The sequence below is a fragment of the Hyperolius riggenbachi genome, chromosome 4 (genome assembly GCF_040937935.1).
Source record: "Hyperolius riggenbachi isolate aHypRig1 chromosome 4, aHypRig1.pri, whole genome shotgun sequence".
Taxonomy (NCBI): Eukaryota; Metazoa; Chordata; class Amphibia; order Anura; family Hyperoliidae; genus Hyperolius; species Hyperolius riggenbachi.
Window position 1 is genome coordinate 189,485,256 of NC_090649.1, and position 18,198 is coordinate 189,503,453.

The window sequence follows — 18,198 nt, forward strand, 5'->3', positions numbered from 1 at the left end:
ATTGTGTGTATACAGTGGCTTGCAAAAGTATTCGGCCCCCTTGAAGTTTTTCACATTTTGTCACATTACTGCCACAAACATGAATACATTTTATTGGAATTCCACGTGAAAAACCAATAAAAAGTGGTGTACACTTGAAAAGTGGAACGAAAATCATACATGATTCCAAACATTTTTTACAAATGAATAACTGCAAAGTGGCGTGTGCGTAATTATTCGGCCCCCTTTGGTCTGAGTGCAGTCTATTGCCCATACACATTGCCTGATGAGTGCTAATGACTAAATAGAGTGTACCTGTGTGTAAACTAATGTCAGTACAAATACAGCTGCTCTGTGACGGCCTCAGAGGTTGTCTAAGAGAATATTGGGAGCAACAACACCATGAAGTCCAAAGAACACACCAGACAAGTCAGGGATAAAATTATTGAGAAATTTATAGCACGCTTAGGCTACAAAAAGATTTCCAAAGCCTTGAACATCCCATAGAGCACTGTTCAAGCGATCATTCAGAAATGGAAGGAGTATGGCACAACTGTAAACCTACCAAGACCAGGCCAACCACCTAAACTCACAGGTTGAACAAGGAGATCGCTTATCAGAAATGCAGTCAAGAGGCCCATGGTGACTCGGGACGAGCTGCAGAAATCTACAGCTCAGGTGGGGGAATCTGTCTATAGGACAACTATTAGTCGTGCACTGCACAAAGTTGGCCATTATGGAAAAATGGCAAGAAGAAAGCCATTGGTAACAGAAAAGCATAAGAAGTCCCATTTGCAGTTTGCCACAAGCCATGTGGGGGAAACAGCAAACATGTGGAAGAAGGTGCTCTGGTCAGAGGAGACCAAAATGGAACTTTTTGGCCAAAATGCAAAACGCTATGTGTGGTGGAAAACTAACACTGCACATCACTCTGAACACACCATCCCCACTGTCAAATATGGTGGTGGCAGCATCATGCTCTGAGGGTGCTTCTCTTCAGCAGGGACAGGGAAGCTGGTCAGAGTTGATGGGAAGATGAATGGAGCTAAATACAGGGAAATCTTGGAAGAAAACCTCTTGGAGTCTGCAAAAGCCTTGAGACTGGGGTGGAGGTTTACCTTCCAGCAGGACAATGACCCTAAACATAAAGCCAGGGCAACAATGGAATGGTTTAAAACAAAACATATCTATGTGTTAGAATGGCCAAGTCAAAGTCCAGATCTAAATTCAATCGAGAATCTGTGGCAAGATCTGAAAACTGCTGTTCACAAACAGTGTCCATCTAATCTGACTGAGCTGGAGCAGTTTTGCAAAAAAGAATGGGCAAGGATTTCAGTCTCTAGATGTGCAAAGCTGGTAGAGACATACCTTAAAAGACTGGCAGCTGTAATTGCAGCAAAAGGTGGTTCTACAAAGTATTGACTCAAGGGGCCGAATAATTACGCACACCCCACTTTGCAGTTATTGATTTGTAAAAAATGTTTGGAATCATGAATGATTTTTGTTCCACTTCTCAAGTGTACAGCACTTTGTATTGGTCTTTCATGTGGAATTTCAATGAAATTGATTCAGGTTTGTGGCAGTAATGTGACAAAATGTGAAAAACTTCAAGGGGGCCGAATACTTTTGCAAGCCACTGTATGTAAAGTATACCTGTGGTAGCTTTCCTGCACATGTTATGAGATGGTATTTATGTGGAGTTTAGTAGAGCTTCCTTATTCCCATATAAAGATAAAAGAACTTATCTGTAGCTCCTTCAGAGCAATTAAAATTGGTCATTGAACATTTTTCTTGGAATGTGCTAATTTGGCATGGTCACAGTGGTTCCTGTTCATTAGTTAAAACCTGCACAACAAATAGAAAAGAGCCACAGCTCTAGCTTGTGTAAGAGCTGGTACACATGCAACTTCCTCATTAAATCGATGGGAAATTTTCAGTTTGATAATTTCCTGCATGCCGATCTTCTTCCAATAGAGAAAGGGATTCATTTTGAGATCACTACTACACAAAATCAATCTCAAATGACGGGAAATTTCCTATCGATTTTACTGGCAAATTGCATCGTGTGTGCCAGGCATTCGTTTTGAAACTAACTAGCAAGAAGTCACCAAAAGGATGAAGCACCTCAAGCTAAAATTGTAAAAAAAAAAAAAAACTTTATAACTATATGTGAATGTAATTTTTATACTGGAATTTGTATTTTTGGCTGGGAAATAAGAGCCAAACCAAATCATTACCTTCGTTTAGAAGAAGCCTATTCAACCATCAGATTCCTGTCAGGTCGAATCTGACAGGAATCTGTCCGATGTGTGCCACACAGTAGGAACAGACTTCCAATAGATTTCAGAATGAAATGCATTATTGCACCATTCAATACAATGCAACTCTATGGGCCATCGATCTGCAGCCAGCAGGCGATCGACCTAGATTTTCCATCTGGACCGATCGAGCAAATCGATTGAAATCAGCTGGAAATCGATCAAATCGGCCAATCAATCATAATTCCAGCTGCATCGATTTCTAGCCAATTCGATCAGTGCGGTCAAATCGGCCATCGATCGATGGCTGAAATAGACAAGTGTATGGGCCCCTTTATTATTTAAGGTGTACAGCTAGAGATACAAGTCTGTATAGAGTAGAAGCTAATTAACATTTTCGTACTTAACCAGATGATTTGGTCATGAATCAGTGATAAGAATACAAAGAATCAGAGTCTATGATCCCTCACACATGTCAGATAAAAATTGGACATCCTTGGAAATAAAGGACTTTTACCAATGGTAGGTAGTACCGTACTGCACAATTCAGTGATGTTAATATTTTTTTTTTATCCAAGGAATTTTACATTCACAGGCCAAAATTAAAAGTGGCAATTTATTGTGCTATGTATAAAACGACTATTTAAATCACACCGGCCTGGTAGATACTGTATATAAATTGATTGACCAGCCAGTTGGAGCAAATCAAATGCCTTTAGTAGAGCAAGACATCTCTTCAGCTATGGAATTTTAAAAAAAATCTGTAAAATTCTTTGTACATGAACAAACTTAACAAAACCCCTCCTCAGAGTGAAAATGAATGAAGTAGATTGATAAATCAGGTGTTTTGTTTCTTTAACTTACTCAGGCCTTTTGATCCCATGTCGTCAGGGATCTCCTGTTGTCCCAGAGAGCAAGCAAAAACAAGGAAATAATCACAGAGAAAACACTTGTCAGTAAAATATCCAGAGACGGCGCTACAGGAAAAGGCATTTCCAAGGACAGAAATGAGTCTGAAACTGCCGTAAAGACATCACTCAACAAACGGAACTGAATTTTTCTTATGCAATATTCACCTTTGCATGTGCCATGAATGCCATTAATCAGTACTAAACCCGGAGAGCCACCGGTTAATTGATTCACTGCCCACTTTCCTTTTTTCTCACTCAAAGCACAGCACTGGCATTTCTTTTTCTCTGTCTGCATATATAGTTTTTATAGAACAGGCAACTTGAAAGCCAGTCACTGTTCTTGAAAATGCCTTATTTGTAACACCCTACTGCAATCTAGTGGACCTCTCTAGAGCTTGCCATTATATTCCACATACTTACGGTCAACATCACTGGTTTCCATCTCACTCTGGTCCTTGTTCTTGTAGAATGGAAATTTTCGGGAAAAGAGGTTCTTTTTACGCTTGTCATTGAATGACTGCTGAAGAAGAAAAGGAAGGGGCAAAACAAAGGATGTCTAATGTCCATGTGCACAAAAGCCCCACCCTTGCAGAACCGAGGATGCTGAACAGAGGTTCCACAACATGCAGCTTAAATTGCAGGGAATTCCCGACAGTAAAGAACTGAACCAGTCTGTAATGCTCGGTACCAGTGCACTTCATATTGCATGGTGGTGCAATGATATTACTGCAACAACAATTCACTAATACACATAGCATATGCTAGTTGTAAAATGAAAAAATGCCTTCAGGATTATCAAAAATTGCATATAGCTGCATTCAAATGTTTCTATGTTTTGAAAATTGAACCGGTGATGTTTTCATGACTGCTGTACTATATAGTCTAAATATAAATCCCTTTACTATCAGTCCATTTAGTGGGATGAAATATAAAGATATTTGCTTTTCATTAGGTAAGTGTTAGCACACTTTGCACATTTATACGGTAGCAGAAAGTAAATACAGGATTCCTGATTTACTTTTCATAAATTTAAAGACGCATCTCTTAACAAAAAGGAAAACACATAACTGAATTTTTACTTTAGTTATTTATTGTGTAACTCCACTTTCATGGGAAAAAATAAAAATAAAAAAAAGAAAGAAAAAGAAAAAACCTGTTTTGCAAATATGTCGGAAGACATTTTGTAAAGCAGCTTGCCTCTTTTCTTTGCAATCAGCAAATTAATAAAATTGGAAGGGGGTTAAGTTCAAACAGTGGACTTGCCATGGCTTCAAGAAAGCATAATTCAGCATTTTTGCAGAATGATAGGTAGCTGCAGTTTTAACTAAAAAAAAAAAAAAAAAGTTATCAATACCATTAACCACTTCTCTACCACATGGTTTTTCCCCTAAAAACCACAGCAATTTTAACATTTTAGGGAGGCAAGGGTTAATGGGCTTAATGGGGGTAAAATTTATTTAAAGGGGAACTTCGGCCTAAACAAACATACTGTCATCAAGTTACATTAGTTATGTTAATTAGAATAGATATGTAATATAATCTCTTACCCACCCTGTTTTAAAAGAACAGGCAAATGTTTGTGATTCATGGGGGCTGCCATCTTTGTCATGGGGGCAGCCATCTTTTTGGTTGAAAGGAGGTGACAAGGAGCAGGAGACACAGTTCCAACCATCCTGTGTCCTGATTACCCCTCCCAGCTGCACACGCTAGGCTTCAAATGTCAAATTCAAAATGTGAAAAAAAAAAAAAATTGCACCAAAACAACAGAAAGAGAACAACAAAATCAGAAATCCCATCATGCTTTGCACAGCATCAGGGAAAAAAGCCCGGGCAGTATTCTTCTGTGCAGCTAAAAATGAGGTTTGTATAAGAGAAACAAAGTTCTGATGCTGTGAAACTGTTAAAGAAACACAAAGCCTTTTCAGTGCTGCTGAGTCGATTTTTAGTCCGGATGTTCACTTTAAAAAAAAAAACCTAACTGATGCTGATCACTCACTAATGCTGTATTAGTTATCGGAGATTCTCTCACGAGTGATCTCAGTAACTTTAACAGCATAGTGACTGATTCAGTGTTTACACACATTCTGAATGAATGAGCACTGCCATTGGCTTTGGCAGTGCTCATTCAAACTTGTAAGCACTTTGATTGGCTGACCAGCGGGTGCCGATCGCGACCGCAAATCCGCGTGCACGCGACCGCGAACGCTCACAGCGGGAAAACAAACAGGAGATTGCCTATCTACGCCCCTGTGCCCCAGGTGAATTTTAAAGGGGCGTAGATAAGCGTGGCAAGGGTTGCTAAGTGGTTAAATCAAAAAAGGTTTGCATATCAATTTATGTATGCATTTTTTTTTACTACTACTAAAAGTGGAGTCACATTTTAAAGAGAACCCGAGGTGGGGATCTTATGACGAAATTTATACAAAGAGGCTGGATCTGGCTATAGTGCCCAGCCTCTGTTGCTATTTGAATCCCCCTAAGTCCCCCCTGCTCTCCGCTCTCCCCCATAAATTACAGCCGTGCTGTCGACACGCAGCGTGTCGCAGCGGGCTGTATTTTCCTCCCTAGTGTCACTCACACCGCTCCCCCGCCTCCTGCAGAGCGCCGGTCCCCGCCCGCGTCCCTTCCCTCGCCGCTGATTGAAGGGAAGGGACGCGGGCGGGGACCGGCGCTCTGCAGGAGGCGGAGGGAGCGGCGTGAGTGACATTAGCTAGGTAAACATTGCCCGACAGCGCGGCTGTAATTTATGGGCTAGAACGGAGCGCAGGGGGGACTTAGGGGGGATTCAAATAGCAACAGAGGCTGGGCACTATAGCCAGACCCAGCCTCTGTGTATAGATTACATTCTAAGATCCCCACCTCGAGTTATCTTTAAGTGGTAAAGTTATCCAGCACCCATATCACTCGTGTGAAAAACATCTTGGATTCCAGTAAAACACAGTGAAAACACTGCAGCTCCGCTTACCACGCTGGCATGGTCTCAGACACAGTATGGGCACATTCCTGATTGAAAAGAAGCTTGGCCCTGGTCCGCTATCTGAAAAGCCCTTGCTTGGTAAACTCTGGAGGTTCCGCAAGTGACAACAAAGACTGGAGGATACCATGGGAAGCATATTAGGCTCCAGAAGCTTCCCTCTTCTTAGGCAAGTATGTGATTTTGTACCTGAGCTTTGGCTCGGGTACACAAAGTGGTATCAGTGAAGGATAATTCTGCTCCTTATTAAAATTAATTTAAAAAATGTTTTGTTTTTACTCAGGTTGGTCTTGTAAGTTAACAAGTTGTTTAAACGTAATCAAATTTATGGTGTTTAGTACGTTTCCATCAGAAACAACTACATTGAGACAGGAAGGTCAATACTTTTTTGTTTAAACTGGAAACCTCTGGCAATTAGAGGCAGCCATAGTAAGAGAGCACCTGTTTAGTGAATAGTCTTTGGGCAAGACTCCTTAACACTGCTACTGCCTACTGTGTGTGCCCTTAGTGGCTGCATCTCCCAAGCACATTGAGTGACAGTAGAATAGAGCTATACAAATATTGGAAATAGATGTCATGTAGTTTCATTAACGCCTTACATTGCACAATCTGTCTCTCCCTTGTTCAGAGAACAAAGTGAAGTGCAGCTCTAACTCCAGTTTACATTCCTATTGAGAAGATTTCCTATCCAACTTTTTAAAATATTTAATTATGAACTCCATAAAGGTACAGCATATATAACGCTACTTCAGACAATATTGCTATATTGCAGTTCCTTCTTTAGATGAGGTAACTTATGGGATTAGTCCCAGGCATCATTGATAATAGTGTGGAAAAGCAGTTTACAGATGTGACATAGCAGGGTATCCGCCAACTCTATTCTTTGGCGTGCACAACAATCATTGCAAAGACAGATGTACCCGGCTCATAAAAAAAGGTGTGTATCCAACAGAGCAGGTAGCAGCAAAAGAACCGCTTCTGCATATGTATACAACAGTAATTGTCCATGTAATCCTAACAAGGCTGACTTGAATTACTGCAAGCGAGAGTACAGTGGATGCTAAGAAGGGAATCAAGAGAAAAATATTCCTATATCTGCATAAGCAAGAGCTCTGTACAGGCAACAGGTAAAATCAGCGTGCATGGGAACCAGCAGTGCTTCTAGAACACATCTGATAAACTGATCTAATTGGCAATATGCAACTATTATATTTTGCCTTAACAATACCTTTGTTATTCCATAAATTCCTCTTGTGGGATTTTCTGTGCCTTGGAAAATCTGAATTACTCATTTTATTCTATTAAACTTTTGTAAACTGATCATATCTAGTCATGATTCAACTTTTGAGTGCAGGGGATACCGACATGGACACCCTAGAGAAGTCCATCTGGCCCACATTATACATATCTGCAACCACTCTGGCAAATGTAAACTAAAGCCTTACTACTATATATAACACTATATAGGCGATTGACTGACTGGTTGGATTGGTTAACTCTCCCTAAGTTGATTGGTCAGCTCTCCTTGTCTACCTGTTTATCAGAGTGGTATGGAAGACAAGATTGTGCTGTGCCCATAAAACACACCTCTTTCACCCTTCTATTCACCCTTGTTATTTACCTCCTTCTCTGCCTCTCGGATCTCGCACATGTGCGCCTGTGCCGCTTCACTACAGTACTCAGCAGCGAGATCTGAGAGTCGGTAACAGGACAGGGCGTATCATCCAGCATCAATGATACCCGCTATAGAAGACAACACCTGACTTTTCAAAAGATTTTCCAGGGTTAAAAAGTAGTCTTATGCCAGAATATACAGTACTTTTAAATTTTTTATTATTAGAAATGAATATTAGGTAGAGTGTTTATATACTATGTATGTTTGTTTAATACTTTTCAAAACGTGTTTACCTGTGATCTTTTAGTACAGCACTTCATGAAACACATTCTCATCTCATTCTCATCATAAATATGCACAGCTTTTGTTCTGACCGGACTAACTTTACATCTTACAGTGGATAACTAAAAGCACCACAGAAGATTGTGACTGTATAAATCATTATAATCAAACAAGCATTACAGACGGTCTCCTTGCATTTTAAAAACTACATGTCATGACATATGCCCCATCCAAATAAAAAAAATATATATTTTAGCAGAAAAAGGCAAAAGGTAAGCACCTTGGGGTTAGTAATATTAATGTCTACTACATAGTACAGCAGAGACAGAAGAGAAATAAAAGGTAAAGAAAGGGTAAGATGCACAAGTAAATGTGTTTGGTTGTGTCTTTCTCAAATAGCACTACCTGACTGCTTATTTAGCACACCAAGCATGTTAATGGTTATAAAATTATGATATTGCATTCATAAAGTTACTGCTCAGGCAATTTTTTGATGATTTAAGTAGCAAGGCAGAGACTTATTGTAGAGGGAAAAGCAAAAATGTTCTGTCACAATCAAGTCAAAGTTACGAGTTAATAAATGTTACTTTTATAGAAAAATCATTGGGAAAAAAAGTGTCATCTCCTGTATTATCATGCAAAATTGCTCAACTGTATTTTTGTTTTGATTACAAAATGTCCCTGTTATATTGCCCAACTCCCAAGTCTGCCCCCAAGCTGAGTGTTTGTTTCTACATAAAAACTGTGAGATGGTAGGTCCAGAGCCTTGCTCCTCTTTCATCCTAGGCCTCTTTCCCATGGAAGGCTGAACTGCTCAATTGTCGAGCAGTTTAGCCGCCCGGCTGCTAGCCACATGCGACATCCGGCTGTAATTACATGCGTTTGACATGTGTTGGCAAAAAAATCTTATGTCATGTCTGAGCAGGGTAACAGACGTGCTCAGATGTAGCTACGTGATGGTGGTGGCGCATGTCCACTGCTTGTGCCAAGCATTAGCAAGCACCTGGACTGTGAATGGGAACAGATGTGAACAAACTGAGTTTGTGCACTTACTAACTGCACGATTTGCTACTTACAGTGAATATTTACAGGACGAGTGAGCATCCAGGACGATGTTATCGAGCATTCATGAATTGCAGCAGGTATTTAACAATGACTGCAACATTTTTTATTTTTAAAAAGCTTGTTTTATGCATAATTACATAGCATTAGTTTCTGGACTGCAGGCTAGAGAGACACTACAAAACTAACTGATAATTTTAAATAGAACTAATTTTTAAGGGTACTGTTAAAAATGGTATTCCTATGCATTGACAGTTCATGGAGGAAATGGAAAGTGAAATCGGTACTGCATAGTGACAGCACACATGTACATTCCCACTGCCATTAAATAAGCCCCATTACTAGATTTCCAATTCCCAAGAGATCCTCTAAAAAAAAAAAAAAAAACCAATACCACACTACAGCCAATGCAAATTAGGATGTATGCTCTAGGTGTATTTATAAGCTTCAGTAATCAACATGTCTGTGGTTGGTGATATCAATTGGTTTTCTAGATCCTAGGTACGCGTACCCCAGGGGGTACTTCTCATGGTTCCAGGAGGTACTCGGGCTTGATATACTTATCGAAGAATAACGCATTTAGAAAATGATAACTTATTTAAACAACAAATTAGTGTTTTAGCTAATAAATAGCAATAGTAAATGCTTGAAAATAGTTTTGAACCAATTATTATGTACAACAATTAAATATAGATTTGCCAAGGGGTACTTGTGATAATGTTTACTATGCTAGGGGGTACTTGGTGAGTACAGGGTTTTACAAGAGGTACATACCAATAAAATGTTGAGAAACACTGTTCTAGATAAAGGGGACATAGAACTTACAAATGTCCACCATCAACAGCATTATCATAGTTATATGTGTGTTATTGCCTCTGCTGTGTACCCAGTATTCTCTAATGTATCTATGCTCAGTAAATAGCTGAACTTATTACAATTTTTTTTTAAGTTCTACATTTCAGCAAGTACAGAAGCTACAGATACATGAAACTATATGTACACCACAACAAAAAGAAAGGAAGTCAAGCCAATTCCTCACCGTGCACAGAAATTAGGCTTATCTAATTAACAGGAATACAGTCTTAGGGATAATATATGAAGGAAAGGAAAAGGAAAGGAAGGTTTGACATTAAAGAGAATGCAGTTCTACATCAATGGCAAGCGTATTTTTCCAACTCATTTCATGCACTTTGGGGAGCAGTGTTAGTACACAGTGTGTGTACAAACTGTTACACATTCAAAGAACAAGGACATCACTCAGTTAATTTCGTTAAAATAGATTGCAATCATTTACAGCATGCTTTCTAGTATAACACATTAACAACATAAACTAACATCATTCAAAAACCTTTTCAATAAAAACAAAAAGGTCAATAACCATGACATGAATAGTAATTATATAACAAAGCATGCACTATTAGTTCACCCCAACATATCAGCATATAATAGAGTCTTTTTAATGAAAATACTAAGGCATCACCACACACTGGGCCAAAAACACTATGGTTCTCATGGACTGGGGGAATAGTGACGGTCATGTATAAGTAAACTCATGGAGAAGCATTGGATTTCTTTGATCAGCTGATAGATTTGCAAAGCTCTGATTTGCTGTGATCACATCCAGCTTTAGCACATGATCACCACTAGCAAATTGGAGACTTTCATATCTATCACCTGACCAAATTGATCACATGCTTTTCCATTAGTTTTCCTAGACATGATCATCACTACTGGAGATCAAAGAAAAACTTAAGTCATCCTGCAAATCTGTCCTTGTTTTGTTAGATATGGTCTTTTGGTTGGCAGATGTTTGAACCTTCTCATGGGTCTTGTCAGACTGTGTGACTGCATAATTATAAAATCAAAACCAGATTTGGGTGTGTGCAAGCAACTGTAATCACACAACCAATTTCACATCTGTTGAGTAGCCTTCAATGTTTTCCAATTTGACCAAGAGTTAAGGTGCCCATAGACCCATTTTCAGTCCAGATTTATAAAAGAGATTATTTATTAGGGGGAAAAAAATGAACAGTGCTCAACTTGTGTTGGGAAAAAAATATATCATTTATTGACTTGGAGTCACTAGTAAAGACCGTACCCAGAACTCCATAAAAACAAGAACCAGGGGAAACCCCTGAACCCACAAACAATGACTGTTGCACATGTTTTGGTCTGCTGCTCCAACAGCCACAAACCACCACACCAGCTCGCCAGCACTCACACCGCTCACTAGCTGGATCCAGCAATGAAAGGGTGCCTGAGCTCGATGTATGGCTTGCTGCCACTGTGATATGCCGAAGTTGTCTCACCACCTGTCTCCGGTGTGAAGTCCGTTACAGGTATGTGAAATCCAGGAGCAAGGTGTATCCTCCGTGGTCGACAGTACGTGCTGCAGTCGCATGAAAATACAGCCCTGCACACAACACACGGGCGTCTTAAAAAGCATTTTGTTCCTCCTCGCCGCCTAAACGTTTCAACCAAATATTGGGCTTTGTCAAGGCAATCTGCAGAGTTGGTGACTTTTTTTGGTCAATAAATGATATATGTTTTACCCACCACAGGTTGAGCGCGGTTTATTTTTTCCCTCATTGATTTCTTATGAACGGCTTGCTCCTACATAAGCAGTCTGTGTGGGTGAGAGAGGGTTTGCGCCACAATGTCTAATGCATTTTAATACGTTACATAAATACTTTCAATCTGAATAAATGAAAGGGAAAACAATTATTACATGCTCACATATCATGCACAGCACTTTATGTATGGGGTTTCTGCACACTGCACAAACTTCACCTGCCTTTAAACACAGCCAGAATGTTCTCCTACGCGGAATGTTTTTACATGCTAGTATACTCTGCTTAAAGCCTACCTGAGCACGAGTGATCCCAGTGAGGACTCAACCCTTCACGGATTTATATCCAATCAATATTTATTGCACTTTGATGAGCAGTAGTATCAAGCATAGCACACAGCATGACGTTTCGGGCGGGAGCCCTTTCTCAAATGCTGACAGCATTTGAGAAAGGGCTCCCGCCCGAAACGTCATGCTGTGTGCTATGCTTGATACTACTGCTCATCAAAGTGCAATAAATATTGATTGGATATAAATCCGTGAAGGGTTGAGTCCTCACTGGGATCACTCGTGCTTTGGACATTATTAGAGGATCGATGGACCTCTCACCCAGATTGGACTCCCCGTGATATATGTTATTCCCAGAGGCGGGCAGATACACTTGATCTTAAAGCCTACCTGAGGCATTTCAAACAAAAGGATTAATACTTACTGTGCCTGGGGTTTTCTCCAGACCCCTGTAGTCTGTGGGCTCCCTCCATATCAGTCTGGTCCGGTCTGTTGTCACTCCATTAGCGAGAGTCAGTCAAGGTCTATTGTGCATGCGCAGCCCTGGCTGCATGCCTCTTTGGTTGTGCTCCTGTAGCTGGGAGCATTCTGCACCTATGCAGTTACAAGCCTTAACTAACTGTGCAGGCACAGAATGCTCCCAGCCATGGAAGCATGACCAGGGAACTGCGCAGCCAGGGTCATGCATGCAATAATCCCCTGACTATTGGAGCTGGCAGTGAGAGAACAAGGGTGACTGGACAGACAGAGGGAGCCCACAGACTACAAGGGGCTGGAGGAAGCACAAGGTAAGTATAAAACCTTTTGCTCCCTATGTTACAGAATTATTTTAAGGCAATATTTTAGCATTTGAAAGTTTACACACTAAAATTTACATTTTATTGTGCGTTACAATTTTGTTCAGTCATAAACTGTCAATACAGGTACTGCTACATTAATTCACTTTGTAAAGCCTTACATTCTCATAAATGAAAAGCATAGCAGAATCTGCATGCCTGGAGGAACTCTAGCACTGTAGGCTATATCACATATATTTGGACATACATTAGACTGAAAAATAGAGGGGAAGAGACAAATTTTGACTGACTTAGTCGTTATTGTCATGTAATTGAAGTAGTCAAACATGGTATTCAGCCTATACTGCTTGCCAATTATTAGGTAAACTTCACAAAGTACATTAAAAACCCACAGAGATTATTTGAGATTTTCAATAATACAGTTAGGTACACCACCAGTTAATTGTTTTCCTATGTTGGAAAGCGTAGAAGGTTGTAATTACGGTCTCTGCATCACTGGGGAGAAATTTGTTTACTTCCTGTTCTGCAACACCAATGGCATGAATTTAAAGGGTTCGGTTCTTTTTAAAAACAAAAAATTGACACTTACCTGGGGCTTCTACCGGCCTCCTGCAGCTGTCCTGTGCCGTCCTCTACGATCCTCCATTCCCCACTGCCGGTTACCGTCCAACTAGATGAATGCACCTGCACGGTCGCCCGTGCCCTCGCTTGCATCTCCAAGAGCTTACTGCGCAGGCGCAGTAGGAGAAAACTTCGGCCACGCAGGCGCTGTTGCATTCGTCTAGTTAGACGAATAATTGGACGGCAACCGGCGGCAGGGAACGGAGGATCGTAGAGGACAGCGCGGGACAGGACAGCTGCAGAGGGCCAGTAGAAGCCTCAGGTAAGTGTCAGTTTTTGTTTTTAAAAAGAACAGTACACCTTTAAAGCTCAGGGTGTCACAAGGAAAGAATGTAAGGAACAGCAATAAAAGCTGACAAGCCCTCACGCTTCCCCTACTATCAAAATTATTTTTGAGGCAGCCTCTGTAAGTGAAGTTTACCTACTTCCTGTCTGCATGTTAAACACAATTTTTACAATTAGTGATATTAAGGATTTTCAACTGTCTTTAAAAGGACTAGTGCAGGGGTGTCAGACTGAAATACAAAGTGGACTGCAATGGAACACTGAGACCAAGTCGTGGGCCAACCTCAATGTCTAGTGGCTGTCCTCCCTCCACTATACATTTCCCTGGTGTCTAATGCCTCTTCCCTCCCCTATATAGTTCCTGGCTGTCTAGGGACAAACCTCCCTTGCCTATACAGCTTCCTCTCTCCCTACTCCATATGGCTTCCCTGGTGATCTAGGGCTTTACCTCCAATATACCATCCCTGGTGGTCTAGAGTGGGCCAAACATAATACAAAGTGGGGAAACCACTTGGGGGCCAAATTTGATGACTCTGGGGGCCAGATTTGACCCACGTCCAGAGTTTGAAATGTATGGACTAGTGACAGAAACTCAGTTGACATTCAACTATTAGATTAATATCAAAAACGAATAAAAAGGAAAGCAAACATGCACAGTATCCTCACTGAGAAAAACATCACACTTTAATATGTAGGTACTTACCCCTTTATCTCCTCTTGCTTTTGAATTAAATTTCACAGTCTTTAATCTTGCCCTTTCTTTTTTCTCAACCCTATTAAAAAGAAGAGTGCATAGTGTTCTGAATGCTTCTTTTCTATAGCAGTCTCTCGGGAAAGCAGCGCTTCACAATCTGGTACGGCCAGGTATCCGTACTCCTCACCCATTAATTGAGAAGAAATTGTTTTTATCAAAGCAAATTTCTTATATTTATTGTTTATTGCTAAAAAATAAGTAAACGTGTAAAAATACATTTGATTATCAAAAACACTATTAGAATAGTTCAAACATGATAAAATAGGCAGAGAGACAAGAATTTTGCTCTCACCTACCCAACAAAATGGCGGTGCCTGGCGGAACCTCCACAAGGCAGCAGCATGAATATATACTGTATATAAATATACAACAGCCCGCTTTGCAGGTGTAAAATCCACAAACATTTATTGCCGGAAGGATCAGTACAGCAGCTGACACAAAGCTATGACTGAAGACCTTGCATACGAAACGCGTCAGCGGCTGTACACCTGTTTCTGGATATGCCAATAAAAGTTTGAAAAGTTTGCAGAATTTTTACCTACAAATGGCGTGCTGAAGGCTACTTACCTTTTAAAAGTGGAGGCTGCTCCCTAGCTCCCCATCTTTATGTTGGCATCAATCCACTTCAGGGAAAATTGAAGGTGTCACAGATTACAGCTATCTGCAGTATTGCATGTCCCCAACTGCCGCAATGCATGCTGGGAGATGTGGTCCTTTCATGGAAGTACTTATTCCACATATTGAAAGACTACATCTCCCAGCATGCATTTGTGACATTACCATGGGCACTTAAAAACTTTTAAGCTGTGGACAGGTAACTCCTTTGGGGAGGTTAATTTTTTTTAAAAATAGGTGCTTGGATTATTTTACATTTTAACTATGCTTGGTGAATACAGCCCTAACTGTTTCTCCTAAAGTAATACTGGAAGAACAAATTATCAGAGTTACATGAAGCACTTTCATGCAGGGCTGTGAACTCGTTCTGGTGCTGAACAGCAGCGGTTACGAGTATTTGGATGTTTGAATTCACTAAACCAAATTCAAACACCAACACTAATGTGGAGTTCCCTACAAAGGGAGCAAAGGACACACTAGTGTAAATGGCAAAGACTCATCTAAAAAGGTACCCATACACTACGTCGATTTCCCGCCAATACACAGCAGATTCAATCACTGTGATCGAATCAACTGTGAAATAGTTAACGCCAATGTTGACCAATCGACTATTTTGCATCCAAAATCATTCGATTCAGTCGATCTGTCCAGGCAGAAATTTTTGCTTGATCGCCGGTGGGTCGGGACCGCTTTGTTAGCGGTGTTCGATTCGGCGATGATCGACGCAACAACATCACCTGTCCACCAGCACGAGTCCTCGGGTCCGTGCTGTCCCTTTCTCCGGCTGGCCTTCTTCTCCATCTTCTCTTCACTTCCTGTTTAGTCCTGTGAGAAGGCGAGGTTCAAACAGCGACCTCTACTGTTTGAACTTCTGCTTGTCACAGGACTAAACAGGAAGTGAAGAGGAGATGGAGAAGAAGAGCAGCCAGAGAAAGGGACAGCACAGACCCGGGGACTCATGCCGGCAGACAGGTAAGATCATTGCTGTTGGCCGGGGGAGCAAGAAAGGTGGAAGGCCTGCAAGGGAAGTGGGGTGGGGGCAAGGCAGAAGGCAGCTCCACAGGTTGTGAATTGATTTCATGCTGAAATCGATTATCTGTGTGCAGTGTATGGGCAGCCAATAGATTCCTCTCTGATCAGAGAGGGATTTATCTGTTGCTCCATCTGGTGGCAATCGACCAATGTATGGTAGCCTTAAGGCTAAAATTAACTTCCAGGAAACTTTTTTTTTTTGTTTTTGCATGTAATATACAAAATCAATTTAACATGCAATAAAAAAAAGGGGAAAAAAAGAAAAATGGTTTCCTGTAGGTGTATTATATTATTGGAGGCTTAAGCCAAGTACGCATGCTAGACAAAAGCTGTGTATAAATGATGACTAGGCATCTGGGAACGATGCAACGAGCGACTCTGAACATACTGCAGTGTTCATCACACTGTACAGACAGACCTGAAGATTTTCATTCAACATTTATGCAGAAAAACAGCAAATGCTTATCGATACCAGTATCCTCAGGGGGCATTACTTTATATATGCTCCAGATACATCATATGCTATTACAGCTCTGAGCACTGCTGATCGTGGAAGTGTCGGCATGAGGATTTAATTCCACTGATTAAGCTTTGAGAGAAACGTACGGTAGATGACAGTAAATAATCATTTTAAACAGCTGTGAAAAATATGCATATTTCCCAAAGCTGCATTCCTGCTGATTCTGGCCATCAATGGGGTGGCACCCACAGCACAGCCATGTTGTGGATGGGTTGTAGGCATCTATAATGGTCCAAGGTATATCATCAATTAAGTTCTCCCCTGTATTGCGCACAAGATCTGATTGGTGCAAGTAGGTTGGTGGAGGGGAGGTAACATCCCTCCTCCCACAACCACCAGCGAGCTCAGCTGAAAACGTACAGAGGCATATTTTTCCAATGGAGGGCATGGCTGCACAGAGTTTGACAGGGATCCATGCTGTACTAGTGAGAATACTAAGTGCAATTTAGAGATTTCACTACAATTTAGGTGGGAACAACCACCTTCTACAACATTTTAAATTTTACTTGAGATGCACTTTAAAGAAAATATATATCTATACATCTCTATAAAGCTCTCCCTACACCTGAGAGAGCATGTTTCCAAACAGGAATTCACCTGCACAAATTCCAGATTGCTCTAGATTGATTGCAAAAAGCTGCACAAGTTGCTGCAAAGGCACTAACATTAATTCACTGACTCTCTAGCAATCCCACCTACGATCTGATGTGACCAAGGTGGGGATGCAAACTTTTGCCACTTAACCACTTCACTATTGAGGGTTTATCCCCCTTCTGTACGGGAGAAATTTTCACCATTTAGTACTCCTTCCATTCATCTATAACTTTACTACTACTTATCACAATGAAACAATCTATATCTTGTTTTCGCCGTCAATTAGGCTTTCTTTGGGTGGTACATTTTGTGAAGAATTATTTTAGTCTGAATGCATTTTAAAGGGAAAAGTAAGGAAAAATTGAAAAATTCCATTATTTCTCAGTTTTCAGCAATGATATTTTTAAAATAATACATGCTACCGTAATTAAAACCCATGCAATGTATTTGTCCCAGTTATTAAAACGTTAAAAATATTTCCTTAGGATAATGTATGGCGCCAATATTTAATTTAGAAATAAGGGTGCAATTTTGCACCCATCACGAATTACAAGCCCATTATTTCATAAACATTAGTATACCCTTTTGACATGCATATTAAAAAAGTTCAGTCCCTAAGGTAACTATTATGTATTTTTTATTTGTTACTTTATTATATGCATATAATTATTTAATTTTCAGTGCAAGTGTGGGCTGGCTGATGGTGTAATGGTTAAGGGCTCTGCCTCTGACACAGGAGACCAGGGTTTGAATCTCGGCTCTGCCTGTTCAGTAAGCCAGCACTAATTCAGTAGGAGACCTTTGGCAAGTCTCCCTTACACTGCTACTGCCAATAGAGCGCGCCCTAGTGGCTGCTGCTCTGCTCTGGCGCTTTGAGTCCGCAAGGAGAAAAGCGCAATATAAATGTTATTTGTCTTGTCTTGGGTCTTTTTATTAAGATAAATGTGTGTAGGTGCAATTTTACTGTTTGGCCACAAGCAGGGCCGGCGCTACCATAGAGGCAAAGGAGCCAGCTGCCCCAGGGCCCCAGAGCTTGTAGGGG

General features: G+C 40.7%; 1 protein-coding gene across 18 annotated transcripts in view; it reads right to left on the reverse strand.

Moving 5' to 3' along the window:
* Positions 1–18,198, reverse strand: part of DLG1 (discs large MAGUK scaffold protein 1) — a 283,639-nt gene that overhangs the window by 32,990 nt on the left and 232,451 nt on the right. For 8 of the 18 annotated variants that reach the window (XM_068281131.1, XM_068281135.1, XM_068281134.1 and 5 more), the window contains 2 exons: positions 14,345–14,414; positions 3,102–3,135 (listed from right to left, as the gene is read on the reverse strand). In XM_068281131.1, the coding sequence (XP_068137232.1) occupies positions 3,102–3,135; positions 14,345–14,414 (104 nt within the window). Of the gene's footprint in view, positions 1–3,101; positions 3,136–3,568; positions 3,669–14,344; positions 14,415–18,198 lie in introns of all 18 variants that reach the window. The other 10 variants (XM_068281132.1, XM_068281127.1, XM_068281125.1 and 7 more) reach the window with 2 other exon arrangements.